The sequence below is a fragment of the Tamandua tetradactyla genome, chromosome 5 (assembly GCF_023851605.1).
Source record: "Tamandua tetradactyla isolate mTamTet1 chromosome 5, mTamTet1.pri, whole genome shotgun sequence".
Taxonomy (NCBI): Eukaryota; Metazoa; Chordata; class Mammalia; order Pilosa; family Myrmecophagidae; genus Tamandua; species Tamandua tetradactyla.
The window spans coordinates 21,491,608-21,512,490 of record NC_135331.1 but is presented as its reverse complement, the minus strand read 5'-3'; the positions used below and the strand labels follow the sequence as shown (position 1 = coordinate 21,512,490).

The 20,883-nt window shown below is 39.0% G+C and overlaps 1 protein-coding gene across 12 annotated transcripts in view; it reads right to left on the bottom strand.

The window, feature by feature from the left end:
* Positions 1-430: 430 nt before the first annotated feature.
* GIT2 (GIT ArfGAP 2) overlaps positions 431-20,883 on the bottom strand; it is a 51,229-nt gene continuing 30,776 nt past the window's right edge. For 2 of the 12 annotated variants that reach the window (XM_077160055.1, XM_077160057.1), the window contains exons 14-20: positions 18,901-19,050; positions 14,883-15,131; positions 13,233-13,322; positions 9,390-9,472; positions 8,594-8,782; positions 4,318-4,381; positions 431-3,835 (exon numbers count right to left, since the gene is read on the bottom strand). In XM_077160055.1, coding sequence (XP_077016170.1) covers positions 3,623-3,835; positions 4,318-4,381; positions 8,594-8,782; positions 9,390-9,472; positions 13,233-13,322; positions 14,883-15,131; positions 18,901-19,050 — 1,038 coding nt within the window. In that variant the 3' untranslated portion in view covers positions 431-3,622. The other 10 variants (XM_077160061.1, XM_077160060.1, XR_013175631.1 and 7 more) reach the window with 9 other exon arrangements.

Sequence of the window (20,883 nt, the reverse complement as noted above, 5' to 3'; positions counted from 1 at the left end):
TGCTGATGAACCCAGATGTAAATCTATTCCACAGTTCCCAGTTGAGCCTGCACAATGGGCCTTTCTTTGCAAGTAAAAAAAGACTGGAGGCCTTCAGAGACTGAACTAGCTCTGCCCCGTTCACCTGTTACTAGAGGGCAGGGTATCTGTGCTCAGCCACATTTAGGTGAAGATTAAAAATCAAGCCAAGGAGGAACTACACAAGGAACTAATATTTTGATGTGGGATTCCTATTAGGAAAGCTGTTTGCCGAGCTCAGAGGAGGAAAGGTCCTCATCACTGTAAAGCTGCTAAGAGCCTCAAGGGAGGAAGCATATTAGAAACCGACTCCTACTAAAGATGGTGATATGGGAGAAGAACTTCGTCAGAATTTTTACTGAGTATCTGGAAACATCAGATAATGGACAAGGAGCACAGCATTACCACAAAGACATGTATACAGCCTGTTTATTGCATAACTAGCAGGCACAAATTCAAAAACGATTTTACAACGCTCAAAGGGTTGTACAGTAATTACAGGAATAGAATGTACAATAAAAATGAAAAAATAAGTATAGAATGTGTGACATGGACAAAACACACGTGAATAAAAGGCATTTCAGTTTTCCTATGCAGCATATTTGTCTTTTGTAAAAACAAGGGTTTCCTTCAACCAAGACAAGAAATAAAATTATATTACTGGAAAGCTCATGGATACTGTTGAGGACAAAAAACATGCTAGTTTCACTCTTGGTTCTGCAATTTAAATCGTTAAAGGAATTGTATAACAGCTCCTGAGTTGTGCGTTTATAGTCCCAATTTTATAAACTGCTGTATTTGATCTTTGGGCCCAATCCATTGTTCTTTGGCAAATAAGAACTATTTGCATTTCCGAGGCAGATGATTTCAGTTAAAGAACTTCAGGGGTAGAGCTGTTACCTTCTGCTCAGCAAGTGCCAGTTTCATAAAGTGCACTCTGTCCTATTAGCCTAGGAGTGGGGTAGTGTATTTGAGAACAAGGGATAAAAAAACATTACAAAGACATTATTAGTGCAAGGCTATGGATTCATGTGCAAAAGGTGGCCAGAACAACTGTTCAGACAAGGTGCAATTTGCTAGCAGGACAACAGACGTAGAATCTCACATCAGGTGAAAGAAGTGTATGGGCCATCTTAATGAGGACTTGCAGCCCCTCCTGTCACTGGGCGCCACTCCATCAGGGAGTTTCATTTGGAGTTTGGCACTGTGAATTTCAGAGCAAACTCTTCTGTGGTATTCTTACAATTAGAAATGCTTTGCTGGTCCTTGACTTTCTCTGAGGGATAAAAACAACGTCTTGTGTTGTAGGTCCTGGAGTGTTTGAGTGAAGACACCACTTCACCTACTGCAGACAATTCATCTCTCAAAAGCCCCAACAGGAGCCCATCCTCCCTGCGAGGCCAAGGGCACCAACTCAGGATTGCCGCTAGGCCTTTCCCAAGGACCCTGGAAGGCCCAAAAGAAGGGACAGGTATTTGCAAGAAAGAGGAGAGACAGCTAAGTACATGAAGCTTGCAGAAAAGGCTATCAGACAGTGCTTAAACATAAGGTAGAGGATACCTTATAGAAGGCTGTCACAATTGGAGCTTCATCTCAGCATCCAACAATACCATGGCACTTAGGGTTGTGCAGACTAACAAGTGAGACAAGTCTTTTGGAGATGAGAACTCTTTTCCCTGTGCTATTGGCAGTATAGTAACATCTGACAAAAGTGTCCACACACCAGGACTTAGTAAACACACACCATCATGGTGTTCTTTTCATGACAGCATATGGTCAGGCTAAAAGTTGTGTTTAAATCAAACAGTTCTGTGAAAATAGAGGCTAATTTAGTATGCATTTAGACAACTTGTACTTTGATTACTCTGACTTCTTCACATGTGTAAAAAGCCACTATCTATGGCTAAAAGACAGACAGCAACTTAACCCAAGGTAGGCGGCTACATCACAGGGAAGGCTCAGAGGCTAAACCAGGGGGGTCACGCCCTCAGGTAGCAGAGTCTGTGGCTGTGGCAGAGGTTACGAGGCGGTGGGACAGAGAGGTTGTGACTCAACCACACACGTTCGGTTTAAATGTTTGCATGAGTTGCCATTTAAAAACAGAGAGATGACAGACACATAAGCCCTCCAGATTCCTGGTGTCTCCAGAAAAATCAAAGCTCTAGCAACCCTGGGCCCACTTTCTCACATGGCAGTGTGGCTGGAGCTGGGGAGCTGCTGTCCCTAGTGGGCAGGCCAGGGCTCCCCAGTAGTCCCCCTTACCCCTCATGCCTTGCACCTGACTCCCTTTGCCCATCCACAGGCCTGCACTACTGCTTGGCCTCCTCTGGTCTAGGTCAGCATCTGAACCATACCCATTCAAAATTGCTGCAATAAGCAGGGACAAGAATATATTTTAACATTCATAACAAGAAAGGTCTTTTTAAGTAATTTAAAAAATAATCTTAGAATGTTCCAGAACTTAAACCTATATTTTTTTCGTAACTTTGGAACAGAACAGCTGGCAGTTAGCTAGCGTACACTTCCTAAGAAATTTCTGAAAATCGATCTCTAATTTTTAAGTAACAGTGAGGTAATGAAGGAGAAACAAACTCAGATGATTGTACAAATCTTACCTTATAACAAGTCCTTAAAGGCGATGAGAACTGGAAGCAGGTCATGTGAGAAAGTTTTTCATGGTTAAAGGCATAGCTGAGTTTTAGATGAAAGATGTAATACAATGTCAGGGAGTAATTATTTCTTCTCCCAAGAGTTCATGGCAGTGATATCTGAATGGATGGTACAAAATTAGTTCTGGCTTGTTAGACTGATGCTCCTCTTTGCTACATGTTTGAAATTTCTGGCTTACAGTGGTAAAGTAGAGAGTACTTGACTAAGCGTGATACTGTGAATGGATGGTTGCCTACCCTGAACATGGCCAAATGGGACACCATGTTGAGGACAAATACTTCATCTGACTCCATGGAGACTTCAGGATGACAGTAAAATATAAAGAAAAAGAAGGTCAAGATTAAAAATTTAAATAAAGAACATTTAACATGATAAAGCAGTTGCATGAAATAGAATGATTCACTGTTTCCTTCTGAGAGAGAGTATTACATTGTTTTTAGAAAGCGGCAAAGTCCTTTCTCTACATAAACGCTTGGAGATACCCCAAACGTAAGATTTTGTGGTACGATGGAAAATTCTCTTATTGCACAATGCTTGTTATGGAACAGAAAATGTTGATTTTTTTTTTTTTATCCAACTCTCTCAAGAAAATGTTTTACTGAAAAATCTTATTTATAGTTTCAACCAAAGTCAGAGAGTTCTGAGGGACAAAAAAGTTTAAACAGAGATGCTATGTTTTTGGATGTATATGACCATTAACTCAAGAGTCACTGAGAGCACAAAAGGAAACCAGCAAACAGGCACAAAATAAGGCAAGTGGGTTAAATTAATAGTTGAAAATTTGTTAGAAAACATGCAAAAATAATACTGAGTTCTCTTTTAAAAATTTTTAAACTGTCATTAAATGTTTTGGTAAAAACCTGAAAAGTTCTGTGTCAAATTTGAAATGGTGCTTTAAAAAGTCTAGAAAATGGAAGGGACGATCCTTGGCTATTCAGTTGTTGTTCTCTTTGGTGGTGATGGTGACCAGCTGTTTGGCAGCCTTGGCGATGTCATATGCACACTGGATGACCTGCTGCGTGACCAGCTGAATGTCCGTGGGGGAGCTGGGCCCCCCTGGGAGGGCCTTCTTACACTCTGACTGGAGACGAGAGGCACTGGAGCTCAGTAAACGAAGGGAAGACCTCACCATGTCGGACTTGGGTTTCTAGACAGAAAGACACAGCTGTTCGCCATGACATCCAAGAGCAAGGGACAAGCATTCTTTTTCTGAAAACAACTCACATTGCTCATGCACTTTTTCACCTAGGGTGCTCTGAAAACTGGGAGCCCTGCAATCTTCAGTGTAAGAGAGAATGAAATGTTCTGACTCAAACATCAAATTACAAAACATAATTTCAGTAGTATGTGCTATTTTGAGGTATTCCTTGAGAAATATTAACCCACTGGGATGAATTGTTCCAGATAAAATTTTATTCATGTTTTGCCTGTTATCACTTGACTTGTATACACTCATTTTATTAAGACCAATATTCATGCAGAATGAAAGTATTTTAAAGCCCTGTAGGGCTGTTTGCATATTTAAAACTTACTGTGCTACAAAAAAGTCAACATAATATAAAAGTCATCTAGAAATTGCTTGCAGGTGACTTACGAGGAGCTGAGCCAAGTATATAGGAAGTGACTTACTTTGGGGAATAATGCTGCCATTTCTGTAACAGCTACGTGTATCCTCTCTGAGCAGGGAATATAACTGCAAGAATATTGAAGAGGTTATTCAAAAACAGTGACAATAGATCAGAGACTGAGAGTACTCAGGGGCTAGAACAACTTCCATTTACATTTCTCTAATGAAAGGGTGGAAGCTGTGACCAGACACAGTTTTATAACCATGAAGGCCCACGGTTATAAAGCAGGTTTCCTTTCTCCTCTGCAAGTACAACAGTTCTGATACAGAAATTCCCCAGGTATGAAATGCAGGCAAAAGACACTAGCCAGGTGAAGCCACAGAGCAGTTTATATCTAAAGATATTCACATCCCTTCATGTTGGCCATTTATTCCTTATGTGTACAATCTCCTAACTGCTTAAAAGAGAAACAAAGATTTCCATGCACAAGGTCACAGAGGTTAAAAATAAAGGACTGGAAAAAAAAAAAGAATGCTGAAAATTATAATTGGAGCCTATATCTCAACAACTGATTAACCAATGGACACTTCCAAATGCCTCCCATTCAAATGCCTCTGAATTGCTGAGGAATCAAAATCTTTACTTTGTGTAGAGAAAACACAAAAGGCCTGCTTCGTATACTTGTTCGACATTTATCTACTTTTCCACGAAGCTGCCATTACTTGTTTGTAATAAAATGCAGTGCCTCTGTTCACTAACAAGCTCCGAGGAAACCAAGTGCATCAGGTGTGCCGTCTGCACCCCTTCTTCCAGGCTACCTGACTTCCACAAAGGCCGGTATACAGCATCACCACAGCCAGAGCACAAGAACAGTGACTTCATGCCATGCTCTGTTCTAGGTGTTTTACAGAACACACTCGACCTTCCCAACAGCTGCATGAGGTTGGCACTATGATCAAGCCCATTTTCAGATGAGGAAACTGAGACACAATGAGGTGAAGAATTTGTCCAAAGTCCTGCAGTGAGAGGAGAGCTGAGCTCAAGCCTAGTCGTCCAGTGCCTCGGCTACACCATACAAAGGCTGTGATGCACAAAGAGGCAACAGATTCATATCTTTCTTTATAGATAGCCTCTTTTCCATAGATGATTGATGATCTTAATTTCTTAGGTGATGTGAACTGGTAGAACACACACTTTGGTTTCATCCAGGATTCTTTTTCTTAGTACTGTGACAAGCATCATAGGAGACCAGTTTTCCCCTAACCTTGGAAGTGTTGGGTTTCCATCCTGAGTAATCTGTGCTAAAAGGTACAGTGAGACAAAAACAAACTTCTGATGGCATTCTGTGGCAGTTTTCAATATCACATTGCTACCAAGCCTGAGTTTTGTTTCTAGGAGACTGACCCATGGTTGAGGAGGGAAATGGGATATTAGAAAAGCCCTTCATTAGCATGTTAGAAAATACTACTTTAAGTACTGGAAGTTTGGATTTATACCAGAGCCCACGTGGCTGCATTTTTAATTTTTTTCCTTTCAGATACAGAACCAAATGCCTTTCAGCATTCAAGTAACATGCCTTTCCCCAGTTTTTTAAACCACAAAGTTGTCTTCAGTTTAAAGACTGTCATAGGCATCCTCTGTCTTTCATCTTTGTAGGGAATCTAATACCCAAACTATTTTAAATATTAAGAATTTCTATATTTTAATTAACCATTAAATTTAACTAAATTTAATTAAACCTTGTAATAACAAAAATGCCAATGCCTGCAGAGCTATTTAAATTGCAAATTAGGAGGGGCAACAACTCATCTGGTCACAGACACTGAAAAAGAGAAAAAGCAATGTCCACAGCAATAATTTGTGCCAGGCAGAAATGACTCTTGAACCAATATGCACATTCATATCACATTAACTTAGAATCATACTTGAGTTTTACAGGTTATGATTTTCATTTGACCCAGAAATACAATTTACCCTTTCTCCCTGCTACACAGAGAATAAATGTTTCCTAAGGACACCTCTCAAAATTTCATTCATTACAAACAAATTGAGGAAGTCCTCAACAAGCCACAAAAGAAAGCACACACAGATTAATGAGTAAGTCTTCCCCTTCTAGTAGAGGGAATTCATTTTTGCAACTTCAAATTGACATTCTTCATCAAAAAGGCTTTCATGCATGACATGTAATAAACCCTGAAATGTGTGTGTGAGAGCGCAGAGCGTGGCTGGAGGCCCAAGAGATGAGACCAGCTGCAGGAAGGACAGTGACTGTGTAGCCTGCATGGCCCAGGGAACCAGGACAAAGTTTGAATGTGTCCACATGGGTTATGGGTCCACTTACCAGGAGCATAATGCACAGATCAACAGAAGGGAAAAACAAGAGGACAAGGCCTGGGTTTAATTACTACAAGTAATGCAAGATTATAAATGAGAGAGTCTTGTATTGGATATGTAAATAACTAATTTACATATTTTAATAAAACAGTGGGTAATTTATAAAATACAATTTCTACAGAACAATTCTGGTTTTAAGCCAAAAAAATTAACTAGTGATTAAAAAAATCTCTGCATTATTCCCTCATGGTCTTAAAAAAAACAAGATCATAAAATGTTTTGAAAGGATTTATACAATTTAAAAACAAATAAACAAACAAAAGACAACTTCCCAAATTGTACCAGGCACCATATTGTGATCTTTGAAGCCAGAAATGGCCTCAGGGAAGATATTAATATTTCTGACAACTATTAAAGACAGTAATACAATGTAAGCACATTTTTTAGTTTGAAATACAAGCACAGCACTTCTGAACTAGAGGAAATGAAAAGTGAAGCACATTGTTAAATGGCGAGAGAGCACTAGAGAAGGTGCTGTTCTTGGTATCAAGGTTACTTTAAGGAGTGTCAAAAACTGTACTTTGGAAAGCTGCGAAACACTTTGCTTGATATAAGACACTGAAACCATGCACTGACAGGAAAATCAGTGATACATGAGGCATGAAAGAAATTGGACAGAAGGGAGAGCTGCGAAAGGGGGAAGAAAGATAGCTATATAATTTTTAGAAAGGGGACTGAGAAATTATGGTTTCCTCTTTTTCTCTGAGGATCCTCCAACAGTCCACACCATGAAGACTAAGTCTCATCCTCAAACACAGATGATTACTCTCTTACTAGTGGGAGATAATAATATTAGGAAAGGTCCCAACTGTGTTAAAAAAAGAAAAAGGGGAAAGGGTAGAAACAGGGGAGGTTAGCACAGTAGAGCCAGGAACACAGACTAAAAACCAAGACACTGAAGCACCTTTATATGGCAGAACAGAGGAAGGAAGAATTTACAGTAAAGTGAATAACTCTGTGCCGTGTACAAACAGAAATCCTTCACTGAAGTCCTAAAGTTTGCTGGCCTCATTAAAAAAGTGGGTGTTCTTGTTTTTCTGGCGGGGGGTGGGGGTGCATGGTCTGGGAACTGAACCTGGGTCTCCTGCATGGAAGGTGAGCATTTTGTCACTGAACTACTGGTGCACTCGGTTTTTTTTTTGGTTATTTTTGTTTTTGTTTTTTGATCAAACTCTGCTGCTTTCTCAAACCAAATGGGATGAGGTTAAACAATGTATAAATCAGGTCAGCCATGTAAAAACTTGGATGTCACCCAGAATGGTTAACAACTTACCAGAAGTTCTCAGAGTATTCACTCTCAGAGAACAAAAGGGTAAGTTAGAAAGAAAGGCAGTCCCTCTCCTACAATAAGAACCTCGCAGCAGGATATGGTTCAGTTTCTTTTCTCTCTCCAACCACAAGTAACAATATCACTATTCCAAATATTTTGCAATTCTATTTCTAGAGACATTTATTTTCAAAGTATTTCATAATAAGATGGAAAACCAAAAATCCCGTGTTAAAAAGTCCATAACATTTACAAATTTTTTAAGCTGTTGTGTAAACCTGAAGTTTCAATTACTTTAAAAGTCAGTATAATGGACAGCACAATACTACCTAATTGTAATGCAATTATGTTAAAACATTGAATGAAGCTGCATGTGAGGTATAGGTTTTTTTTTCTCTCTATTATCGTTTTAATTCTTATTCTGTTGTCTTTTTCTTTTTCTAAATCGATGCAAATGTACTAAGAAATGATGAATATGCAACTATGTGATGATATTAAGAATTACTGATTGTACATGTAGAATGGAATGATTTCTAAATGTTTTGTTAATTTTTTAAATTAATAATAAAAAAAAAAGTCAGTGTAGTAAAAAAATACCTGTTAGTAACTGAAGAAGCATCTCTTTCACAGCTTGTAGATAACAGTCTTCCAAAGTAAGATTTTCAATCCTCCTTACCTGTCATGTTTATTTTCTTGGGCTGCTCTTAAGAGCTCCTGTATGTTTTTGGTTATCTGTTCAGTCTTCCGGATGACATCTTCGGTGCTGGGGAGGTTGGGGCTTGGGGCCGCATGGGGTTCTGCTGTATCTGGTATGGAACCATCACCTTGCCACACCATGCTCCTCTGCCTTCCTTTTCTGCTCGACCTATGGACATTCAAGCGGGAAATATTATTAGATGCTCCTCTGCTTTACTAGCCTCTAAATATGCATTTGCTGAGTGCATGAAGAGGCTGTTTTTGCGGTTTCCTCTATCCTTTCTAACAGGAGACTCATCATAAGCTTCTGTTTCATAAACAGGCAGCTACAACTCACCTGGGGGCCGCTCCATTGTGCCACTGGGCTGCCAATTATTAAAATGACTCTTGTAGACAGGGTAAAGAAGGGGAAAAGGGAAGAAATAACTGAAATGGGGACAGTGTATCTTTATTAAGTATCTCCAAAGGAGCCAATTCCTTAGGGGTACAAATGAAGACTGTAACCTAATATTAACTTAAAAAAATGAAGTGACAGTGAATTTAAGCATATTACAGGTACCCAGAGACATTTATAAAATGCTAGTGGGAAGGGGAAAGGACCCCAGGCAATAATGTGAGATGAGAAGACATGTAAACCGTGGATTGATGTCTGACTATTCTAAGACAAAATAGCAGAAATAAGAGATGTGGGTGATGAACTGTTCCTTCTGAGCAATGCCTGCTGGGTCCCTGGTCTTTTACAGCCAAGTCCCAGCATGCTCTCCCTGCACATGTACCCTGTGTCATCTGGTTCCGTGTCATTGGGAGTGTTGTCATAGTCACTTTCAGGTGTGCTGTTCTGCTTCTCCAATCTGGATGCCTAAAATAAGGAAAGAGGTTAATTTTCATCAGATTAGAATACAAGGAGCCTTGTCTTGTCTCAGGAGCCTTCTCTGAGAATCAGTGCCTGTTATTCTACGTGGCCTCCATGACGCAGATCTCATTTGGGACTGGAGGTAACCCTTTATCGAAAATTTAATAAAAGGTGAATAGATGATTTGGAAATAGTTTCTTTCCATCTTTGTACCACTTTCTTCTTATCTAAGTGGCTACTCTATAAAAAGATCCTTGTGATAAATTAACACACATGTGCAAAGGAACATACCCACATTTATCTTATAAGAAACACAGAGTTTAACTATAACGTAAGGAAAGACCATTTAAAAAACAAATGTGCCAGAACTCATACAACCATAGGTCCCGGTGCTGGCGGCCACTGCCGGTCATCTAGTCTAACACCAGAGGGAAGATGAAGGACCAAAAAAGCCGGTAACTCACCCAGGCTTTCCTACTCTTGGCCCTCAATAGAAAAAAAGGACCAAGAACTCACATCACCTGCCTTTTGCTTTCTCCAATATTCCAGGCTCGAGGCTCCAAAGATCACCCCAGCTCAAAACACTTACAGCCCTCTAAGAACTGCCCTCAGAGATGTTTTTTATGAGCCACACACAAAAAAACCAGCATTATTATTTAGGAGTCACACGTTGTTTCTGAACCAAAATAGATCAAGCCAGCGTAACACCTGGCTTTAAACCACTTTTGTCTGTTTAAAACAAAACAACATAAAATAGATACAAGATTTGGTGCAACTGTGAAGATTGAAAATGAGATTTACATTCAAAAGGCAATTTCATAAGAGGAATCCTAAAAATGTTCTGAGTAAATGGCAGCACTGCTAAGTAGGGAACCTTTCAGATGTCAAAATTTCAAAGGGACCACATTCCTTTGAAGGCACTATGTTAGTTCTGGAGTGCTTAGTAAAAATTAATTTACCTCGGTTTTTATCCATAGTTGTTGAGAATTTCTTCATCTAGAACATAAATCAGTGGAAGCTCACTCAAAATATAAAATTGCAAAATAAAAATATGAGCTAATTTCAGCTCTACTACAAATTTAATCAAACATGTGACTATGGTATTTTAATGATGCTGTGATAAACTGTGGCTAAGGATATAGCTGTAACCTGATGAAGACCCTTTGCATCATCTAAAAGAATGGCTTATCTAGGTTAGTTTAAGAAAGTCTGCATAAAGTCTAATATTGGTTCATTACTGATGACGCTACTTGTCCTCTGACAAAACCTATGTGGGTAAGTATGGCAGCTACCACCAAAATGGGGAAGACTGCTTTGCACCCCACATTTTGCTTACTATCACTCCAGCCTTCCTTGTCTCCTCACCCAGGCAAATGCTCTCTTCCTTAGTCTGTGGAGCTCTTTCAAACTTCCCCAAAGTGTTCTGTTTAGTCCCAGCCACTCTAATATGTGACACTTACCTTAGCGTCCTGAAATTCAGTATGAATTTGCACTTAAATCACTCAAATTTAACTGACAGAATGATTAAAAGTGTCAGCTTGGAATCACATAGGTGTCTGCAGAATGAAATTCTGCAAGATTTACTACAACTTTTAAGATTCTTTTGTTTACATCTCCTACCAGGAAGCAGTTATGTTTTAGGTGCTGCTTTATTTGATCTGGTTTTATGAATCATCAGTGAGTAATTAATTGGCTACTAGAAATCAAGATGTAAGACGAAGGGGCAAGCACTGTATCTAGTGCAGGGAACAGTGAAACCAGGGTCTTCCAGAGATGATCTCTAAAAATAGTGACTGATACCCTTCTTACCTTTCACAGGAAATTTAAATTTAAATTTTGTTTCCTTTAGATTTTATATATACCCATACATAATATGGATCAGTGTATGTGTACAGGTGTATGTATACACATATACAAATGGACTGTAAAACACCTAGCATTTAAATGATTATACTGGAAAATTCTTCCAGAGTTACTCCAGTGGGAGAATCTGGAAAACAAAATCAAATTCAGAAAATGCCATGTTTTCATATTGTATCTTTTTTGCCCTTCTTGGCATAAATTTGGTAATGACAATTAAAATGTATTACCCCACAATGATCCAAAGTACCAAGTTTCATGTAAACATTTAGAAGAGAAACAACTCATATATTTAATACAAGCACTCATGAAATGTTTCTCAAATGTAGAAAACAATGGGTAGCAACAGCCACCCAGGAATCCAATTACTTACGCATTAAGTCCTTCATTGTCATCAACAAAAGCATACATATAGAATTTCAAATTAGCCAGCATTTAATTTTATGAAAATTATTATAAACATGCAAAGCCAAGATCTATAGGTTAAAAGTGCTGCTCTCTGAAAGCTGTTAATAGAAATGTTACCTTATAGCTGGTGCTGGTTCAGTTTAATAGTTTTTCAGTTTTCTCTGAATACAGACATGCCATAAAAATCTAAAACCATGTTGAAGTTGTCAGGAATATTCTGGATTAACTGTTGAAATGGCTTAACTGTTAATTTGTAAACACTTTGTCTCAGCAAGCAGTCCCTGAAACAATTTTCAAAACTATCAAAAAATTTAAGAAAAATTCACAGTGGACAAAAGACTTAGAAAGACTTAGTAACAAGTTTCAAATGAGGCACTTCATTACTATTTGTCTGTACCTTAGTTTAACTGAACTAGTATAATGAAAACATTATGGTCAAATTTCAGAACTTCTCAGGAGATTTTAAAAACCATATATCAAGATTCTTTTTAACAGACTACTATAGTGAAAAGAACCACAAAAGGCCTTGATGAGCTATATGTTACTAATAGTGGAAAAGAACGTTTTCCCATCATTCCTGGAGGGAATGGACAAAAGCCCAGTTTAAGTCCCACCTTGTCTGTAAAGGTGGCCTCACCCACAGCGAATCACTCTCACCTTAATGGCACTGCCCCTTCGTAAAACACTGACGCAGGGCCTATACCGTGGTCACTCCATGGCTTCACCAGCTCGCAGTCATGTACCCTTGGTGCATGACGATGCCTTCGGCGACAGGAACCAAGTCATGCAGGTCCTTGGGACTCTATAATTGACTCACTAAAAGGCTGACCATGGAGCAGGGGCTTAATAAAGTAAATCAAAAGGAGCTTACTCTTAAAAGGAGCTTACCTAACTCACATACTGCTACTGAAAACATAAATTATATACTAACAGACCGGATTTGAGGACTCATACATGTGAATGGCTTCATGCTAACAGCTGCCCATGTCTCCATGCTGTTCTATGCTACAACTCTGATGTGACATGAGAAACAGGGACTGTAAAAGCTTGGTTTGTCAAGTATGCTGCTGACATAAAATGGGTGAGAGGTGGGGAAAAAAAAAAGCATGATATTTTAGAGCTTAGGCTAGTCCAAAGATACTAGTTTTAATCTGCTAACTGTAGCTCTGAACAAAATTTGACGTATTGACTCTATTGTAATATTTAACCAGCAGCCAGCTAATTTTATGATTGTTTAAAGACAGTATGCTCAGAATAAATGATGATGGATAATTTTGAACCTTGTTAAACAGTAAGGCGCGAGGTGGAGTTAGACAAAAGGAGGCCATCTCCCTACAGTTGTGCTTGCGTGAGCACCAGCGGCGTTGAGAAACCAGGAGGGGAGTGCTGCCTCATGCAGGACCCAAGGGTGGTTAGGGGAGGGACAGACCAAAGCACAAAGCGCCCAGGAGCACTGCCGCCTCCTCCACAGAGCAGACCAATTCAGAATGTACTTAACCCTTCGGGCGCTTTCGTCCCTCGACCAGGAAAGTGTGGAGGGGAAGGAGGGCAGAGATGAAGAGGAGGTCACAAGCGCACTCCTCCCGATCTAGAAGGGGAAAGAGAAACACACTCGGGCAAACAAAAAACAAACAAAAAATCCTACAACATAACCTCGCTTCAGCACAGGTACTCCAGTAAAAGAATGATAAACCTGTGATCAGTTTATCACCTCTACTTGGGATCAGTGCTGAAATCTCTATGAAAGTTGTGCTGGCTGTCATGACAACCCAGTGATGGACTCCCAAAGACATCTAATCTCATAATGAAATGCCTCCTGTAAATTACTCTAAATTTAATAAGCCTATTTTATAAAAGATAAAACTCAGCATAATTGTCAAATTTGTCAATAATTTTTAAAATGTATAATCTAAAATGAAAATTTGTTTTTCAATTAGGACTGACTTAATTATGTATGTGATCTATCTACTCTTTATTATAGATAAAGGACTTTTACAATAATCTGACATCCTTACACCCTAAATTTTTAAAAATAAAAAAGCACAGTTTAAAAACTAACAAAAGTTCTTTTTCCTAAATTTTGTTCTCATTTACACAAAAATAAGATTCGTAATTTAGTTCAGCAGCATTCCCATCATACCAAATCAATCAACTGCCTTAGAATGCTAAGCCAAACAACCTAAAAAGAAGTCAAAATATGGACTCTCTATTACAATATAACATCACTGTAATTTTACTATAATGATGTTTGACAAAATTAAAATAGGGCTTAATGTATTAGATCATACTCTTTAATTCACATTTATGTAGAGAATTCTTTTTGAAACTCCTCAAAAAATTCAACCAAAAAAATAACTTAGACTTAAAAAAGATAAATATTACTCACATAAAACAGTTTCAAATGTAACATTCTGACAAAACATAGATTCTTATAATAAATTAGCCCAAAAGAAATATTTTGAAATATTACCAAAATAATATTTTAAATACAATACAATTCTTATTCCATCATAAAATAAGTCTGTTCGTACACTCTTACAGAATACAATCTTTGGAATATAATACTTGTAAAATCGATGCAGAATTTTTACACTTTATTTTTATGAAATGACAAAGTAACACTTTCTCCACAAAGAGGAGGAGGAAGATGCAGAAACTGGCCAAGCAGGGACACTGACCACGTGGGAGGCATCCCCACTTGCCTAGTAATACCCAGGCTTTGGACACCCGCCTGCCTGCTCAACTTCTCAGATTCTGATGGCTCCATTCAAAAGGGGCACATACCTGTCTATCTCAAAGGTGATGATGACACTTCTGCTAGTAAACTCCTCGGTTTGTTTTTGTTTTCGAGAATAGGGAAAGAAGCTTTGTAAAAAATATGCTCCAATGTTGGCTGGTTGGGAAATAAATAACGGATATGGAGGCAAGAGCAAAGTGGGGCTGAGCCAGAGCCCCAGTCCCCAACTCTGTTGGCCCTGTCTGCTTGTAGGAACACTGCAAGCATCTGTCGACATGTTAACACAGCAAACACGATGACAAATCTGTTTTGGCAAAGCAGAGAAGTGGGGATCTGCAGGTTCAGAACAGGGAATGCAGGAGTCAGGATGGAGAGAGAGTGAACAGCGGAAGCGCCAGTGGTGTTACTTACGTGTGCAGGGAAAGGTTGGAGTCTTGTCCTGCTCTCTTCAGGGTGGCTCGCTTCTCCCATTGGGAGATAAGGTTTCTGACCTGATCCCGTCTCGTACATGGACATAGGCCTACTGCCCCGGGCAGACGGACGTCGCTTTAAGGAAGAGTGGTTGGAAGTGTCTGTGTACTCAGAACCAGTTTGCACCTGATATATATTGGTTGTGGCCTGTTTCCTGAGGTTCGAATTTTCACTCTGGAGTGTTTGAAGCTGAAAGAAATGTTTGGCAGTGGGACTGTGTTTTTCTCCAGCAAGCAGAAAAAGCAAACATGAAGTAAACAAATACAACTATCAGCTTTAACAATAAGAACAGTAACAGCTAGCTGGGTTGAAAGTAACAGGCAACTATAAAGTCAAGAACTCTTTTCTAACACAAGTTCAACACAAACAAGTCACCTTAATTAAATGAAAAAGGTTAATTTCTGAATGTGGAAAAGTTGCAGTTTTGGACTTTTTAAAGACTAGAGACAAATACTTAACCACTCGATAAGCTGTCATGGTGGGACTGGGAAATGTTTGCAGGTGAGCTGGACTCTGGATTATTCTAAGGCTGTTTTGAGCAAGAACTTCAGATCATTAAAACATCACTTAAGTAACTTCCTTTTCGAATGAGCCCTAAGCAATTCGCAAACGCCAAAAATCAAGCAGACACCATGGAAGCAGCACAAAGACAACTAGAGTTGCTTTGCAAAGCAAGAGAGGCAGTGAAGTTTAGCTTATGAAAAATTAGATCAGCTACTGATTTCCAAAAAAGCCAACAAGAAAAATTATGATTGACCAATTTTTATTACATAATACTCTTGATATTCCAAACAAATTCTGCACTTTTAAAAAAATCTAGGTAACTAAATCATGGTAAGTTTGCTATATTAACACATCACGGTAAAACTGTAAATTTATAGAGCTATGTTAGCATCTTCATCTTAACGTCCCGTGGAGCATGCTTGCTTCCTTCTGGTGATTGATCATCGTTCAGCCAGGGCTGGCATATTTGGCCTTTCTCTCCTTTGGCTTTGTCATACAAAAACACGACCTTGGTAGTGTCAGCTTTAAAATGCTCTAATCTGCCTGGCACCACCCTGTTTTAGTGAGAGGCTGCCACTTGGAGACCCTGAATGCTCTTTCCATTCCTCACATGCAGGCTGCTTCATGGTGTTTGATGAATTAGAATTAAAGGATCATCAAGGACTCATGTTATTCTTTAGCATCTGACATTTTAAACACAATTGATTTGTGTCCGTTCTGCCCAGTGTCCTTTCCCTCCGGGTGCTCCTTCATCTTCCATGTCATTTTATAGGTTGGGTGTGGTGTGAGTTCAGCTGTCTACTCTTTGACAGTGACTGTAATATCTGACCAAATTCCTCAGCAGTGCCAAGGTTTAAGTCCACAAGCAACCGTATTTGCGCCAGAAGATCATTACTTTTTTTCAACGGCAAACCCATTCAGTGTTAGGAGTTACTTTTAATTTTATTTAGAATGCACCGATCTGTGAAAAACACACCAATAGTGGCTGCTCCTCTTCATTAATTAGCATCTTTTCCAAGCAACTGTTAAATGTGAAAGATCAGATACAAATCACGCTACTTTGTCAACTACAAACCACACTACTTTGTCAATTACCTAACTTTGAAATAAACAGATTCTACATACTTTTTATTAATAGCACAAAACCTTTAAGAAGGTGTGAATTAATGCCTTTTCCACAGAAATACCCATTCCTTCTCACTTTTTCTGAAAGAGTGATCCAAGGAATGAGAATCAGATCAATTTAATGCAACAAAGGATTGCAGGGTTTAACTTATACCTGCAACTCCCTTTCTAAAGAAAAGAACAGCTGCAAAGTGAGAAGCTATCACAGAAAATTCCTACATTCCAAGCTACAGAAAGATACAAAGTGCCTGTCAAAGCTATTTATCAAGGAACTCTTGCCCTAAAGTGAAATGGTCTAGGTCTAGAGTGAGAAGCATAACTGATACACACCCCTAAATAAATGGCTGGTATGCTGGGCACGTGTTCATCTGTCTATGAAAAAAACTTCTGTTACAGGTTTTAAGAAGAGGACTTGAAATCTGAAACTTAATCCTAACACTTGTCATCCAGCCTGGATTTTGTCTGAATGTATTTAGATAAGTGCAAGGTACCAGGTCTCAATGGTAAAAATTTGGTTTTCTGTATTTAGAGAGATGTTCTTGGATAAATTTTAAAGATGCTTATCTTAATAATAACCAAACCTCATTGTGGTTTGGAAGAAGTATAACAGGAAATAAAAAGTTATAGCCAATTCAATAGTTCAGAAATCAAAAGTATGTCTAAGAATTGAAGAGATAATCAATAAGCAATGGCAAATAATCTCACTCTGTATTTCTTAAAGAATGTTAGGGCATTTGCCTTCAGAGATATGAGGTTATTTCTGATAATTTCTACAAATACTAAAAGTATTAGGGAATTAAAAGATGATGTTTAGCAGATTTATAATGTCAAAGACAACATGTTTCAGAAAAAGTCATTTCAACAAAGTTATGAGTCCAATTAATGGAAGAAACAATTAACTTGTTAAACAAAAGATATTTACAAAAAGACAAAGGGAATACAAGTCCTGAATGTTACAAAGTATATTTTTTATTTCCATTAAATGTAAACTGCTGCTACAATGGGTGACCGGTGGGGTGGAGGGCCTTGGTCTGTGTCAGACCACAGCCCTGGCCCTGGGTGGTGAAGAAGTATTCTCAGCTTAGTTGTTGAGTGACTGCAATGCCAATTCTTATTAACTGACTGATAAAAGGTGCTTGTTTAGAGTCTGATTGATTTCAGGTGTTCTTTTTCCCTTCTAATATAGGTATTTTAGATATTTATCTTTAAAATTATCAAAAAAAAAAAGATCTAGGACGCAACACCAAAATGATCCTAGACCAAACCCCGACAAAAGCTGATGACGTCTACTTCCCTAACAAGCAGAAGAACCCGCGTCCTTTTTTAGTTCTCTGGCATTTCTTCAGGATTGAAAAAGATACAGTTATAAATTAAATGCACCATGTCCTCAGATCTTGAAAATGATCTGAAATGTATTACTCTTCAAATGACAGCATGAAGATAAAGATTAAAAATTTGTTTTGTTCTTATTTAAGGAAAATGGTCAACATCTCATTTTTAAAGATGATTGAGTAATGGGAGCACTACCCACAAAGTACTGGCCATAATTTAGAATTTTTCAACTTTCTTTTCTTAGCATTCTCATAAAGAATTATGTAGATCTCTTTCTTGAGTATATTCCTTGCTGCTATTAGCCATACTTCTTTTAGGGGTTAATATAGGCATGTATTTCTGAGTCTCTTAAAAGGTAAAGAATGAGAAAATGCTGAATTAATGAGATTGTCTTTTACTAATGTACAGTTCTCACTAATATAAATGAAATGTTTTCTTATGTTTATTGAAAACTATGTTGTAGGCCCTCCTCTAGGCTCTGAGGATACCACAAATATGTGGTAGGTATTGGTGAAAAATAAAGCAGGGACATGGGACAGGGCTGCACAGTGGGAGTGGATAACAATTTAGAGTAAGAGGGAACAGGGAAAGCAGTCCTTGCATGACGTGGAATGGGATTTGTAATGCTGATAAACACCTCTACCTATTCAGGGCTTACATCTACTCTGTCCTCGTGGTGTGATTATTCGTTAGAAGTAGCAGTAGAAACAATCACATCCAGGTTCCCAGGAAACCCTGAAGCAGGGGTTATAAGAACCAGCACAAATACATAACAGGTTATGTTTTTCTTTCTTGGGAAACTAACTCTGGATATATTTCTAATGAAGGCAATTTAATTTGAAATATCCAAATACATCCTACTTCTGATAGGACAGCTTGGCCCTTTAGGTCTATTACAACTATTTTCTTCTCTCTGACCACAAACATAGTGCTGGGTAGTCTTCCTTATACTATGGGATGAAAGAGTCAATCATCCTGGCATTTTATAACATGTTACCTTTTTCTGCATAATTCTCAGCTCGTCACTCAAGTTGTTATTCACCTTCATTAGCTGTTGTATCTTGGCCTCAGAAGCCACTAGCGCGTTTTTGACCTCCATAAATTCCTGTACAGTGACTGGTCCATCTGATAAATCTGAATCTAGGCTCTAAAAATAAATTGGGGAAAATGTTCACAATCTGAGACGATAACATTAAAGACTAATAGCTAACGAATTTCAAACTCTGACAATGCCAGCTGGACTGCAAAGTTAAACCACTAAAGGCTTCTGAGAATAAAACAGAACTGAAACATAGAAGTAAGGTTACTATAACACTTAAAAAATTTTAAGTCATATTTTCTAATAAAAACAAGTAGTATGGCTACAACTCTACCCTGATGAGGATTCTAAAGTGGGTTTGTCTTGTCTTGCTTGCCTTTCTCTCTATCATTTTTAATATGTGTTAATTCTAACAGGCTTTTATTGAGCATTAGGCAGTGTTCTAGGCTCTTAGGAGAGACCAGAACACAAAATTGGCGGAGGTGTCTGCTTCCGTGGAGTTTACCATTCTGTAGAATGAGACATTTAAAAAAATGAAAATCTGTAAATATGTAAGAGAAGATGATAAATGCTGTGGAAAGAGAAAACAGAACAGGGTAAAATAGGGCTCAGAGCTGAGGTAGCGGTAAAGGTGGGCATTTTAATAATTAGTTGTGTAAGCCTCTGCCCGGGTGAGATGTAAGCAATAGCTGGAAGGAGGTAAGAACATAAGTCAAATGACTGTCTGGAAGAACAGCGCTACAGGAAGAGGGAAGAGCTCAGCCTGAGGACGCAGAAGTACAAGGCAGGAGGGTAGGAGGTGAGTCAGTCAACAGAGGCCCAGTAATGCAGGATTCTCAGAGGACTTAGGCTTTCACTCTGAGACAGGCAGGCTGCTTCCGGGGAGTCTAGGCAGGGGAGGTGCAGATTGGATGAGTGACTATTTCCTGTCCTCCTGGGTTTCCTGCATCTGCCACTGATATCACCATTCTCATAATCACATGAGCTGGAAACTGTGGACACATCTTGATAAGTCCATTTCTGTACTTTAAATATCTAATTCATTGCCCAATTTCTTCCTGTTCTACCATCTTCTCAATTCTCAAATATTTGCTGAATCCCTTCTGTGGGCAAGGTCCTAGGTGAGATGCTGGGGGCGGTCAGCAGTGGATAGGTTGACCAGGACCCTCTTACCTCTCCCCCAGGCTCATGCTTTGGAGCAAGAATCTCTCTCCCATCCAGGCCCCGAGGTGGCTTGCATCTATTCGTCTGGACCTCTTCCTAACAAGGCTACTCACCTCTACTCTCTGACTCACCTAACAGTCCTCCAAAAGCATGGATTTGACCAGTGCCCTCCTAACCTATCTGAAAAAGCTTCCCAAGTTCTGTACTTCCCATAGAGAGCCAAGCTCTTCAGTCTGGCCTCACATTCCTCCGTGTGCAGCCCTAGCCCTCTGCTACAGCTTTTATGCATTCCTATACATGACCAGGTCTTCCCCATGGACACCCTGGTTCCCCATTCCCTCCCCTAGACTACCCTTCCCTACCTCCTCCACATGCTGAACTCCCATGCATACTTTAAGGCCCATCTTAAGAGTGATCCTGTTTACAAAGCCTTCCCTAATACCCCTCCATTAGAAATCTTTCCTCTTGCTCCCCAGCTATTCTTTGTACTTCTTATGACATATATCATTTTGTGCATTTTATCATAGCTATCTCTCCTACTGGATGGCGCCATCCTCATGGAAGGTGACTATGCCTCATTCAGCACAGAGTATAATCCAGAGAAGTCACTTGGTAAACATTTGTTAAATGACTCAAACACATCCATCCATCACTAGTCACAAGTTTTATAAAGTCGTAAGTATAGAATTCTGTGATTCAACTACTGACTCCAGGATGGAGGAACCCTATTTTAAAACTATTTACCTCATCTCACCTATGATTGGCCCCAGTCAGTAG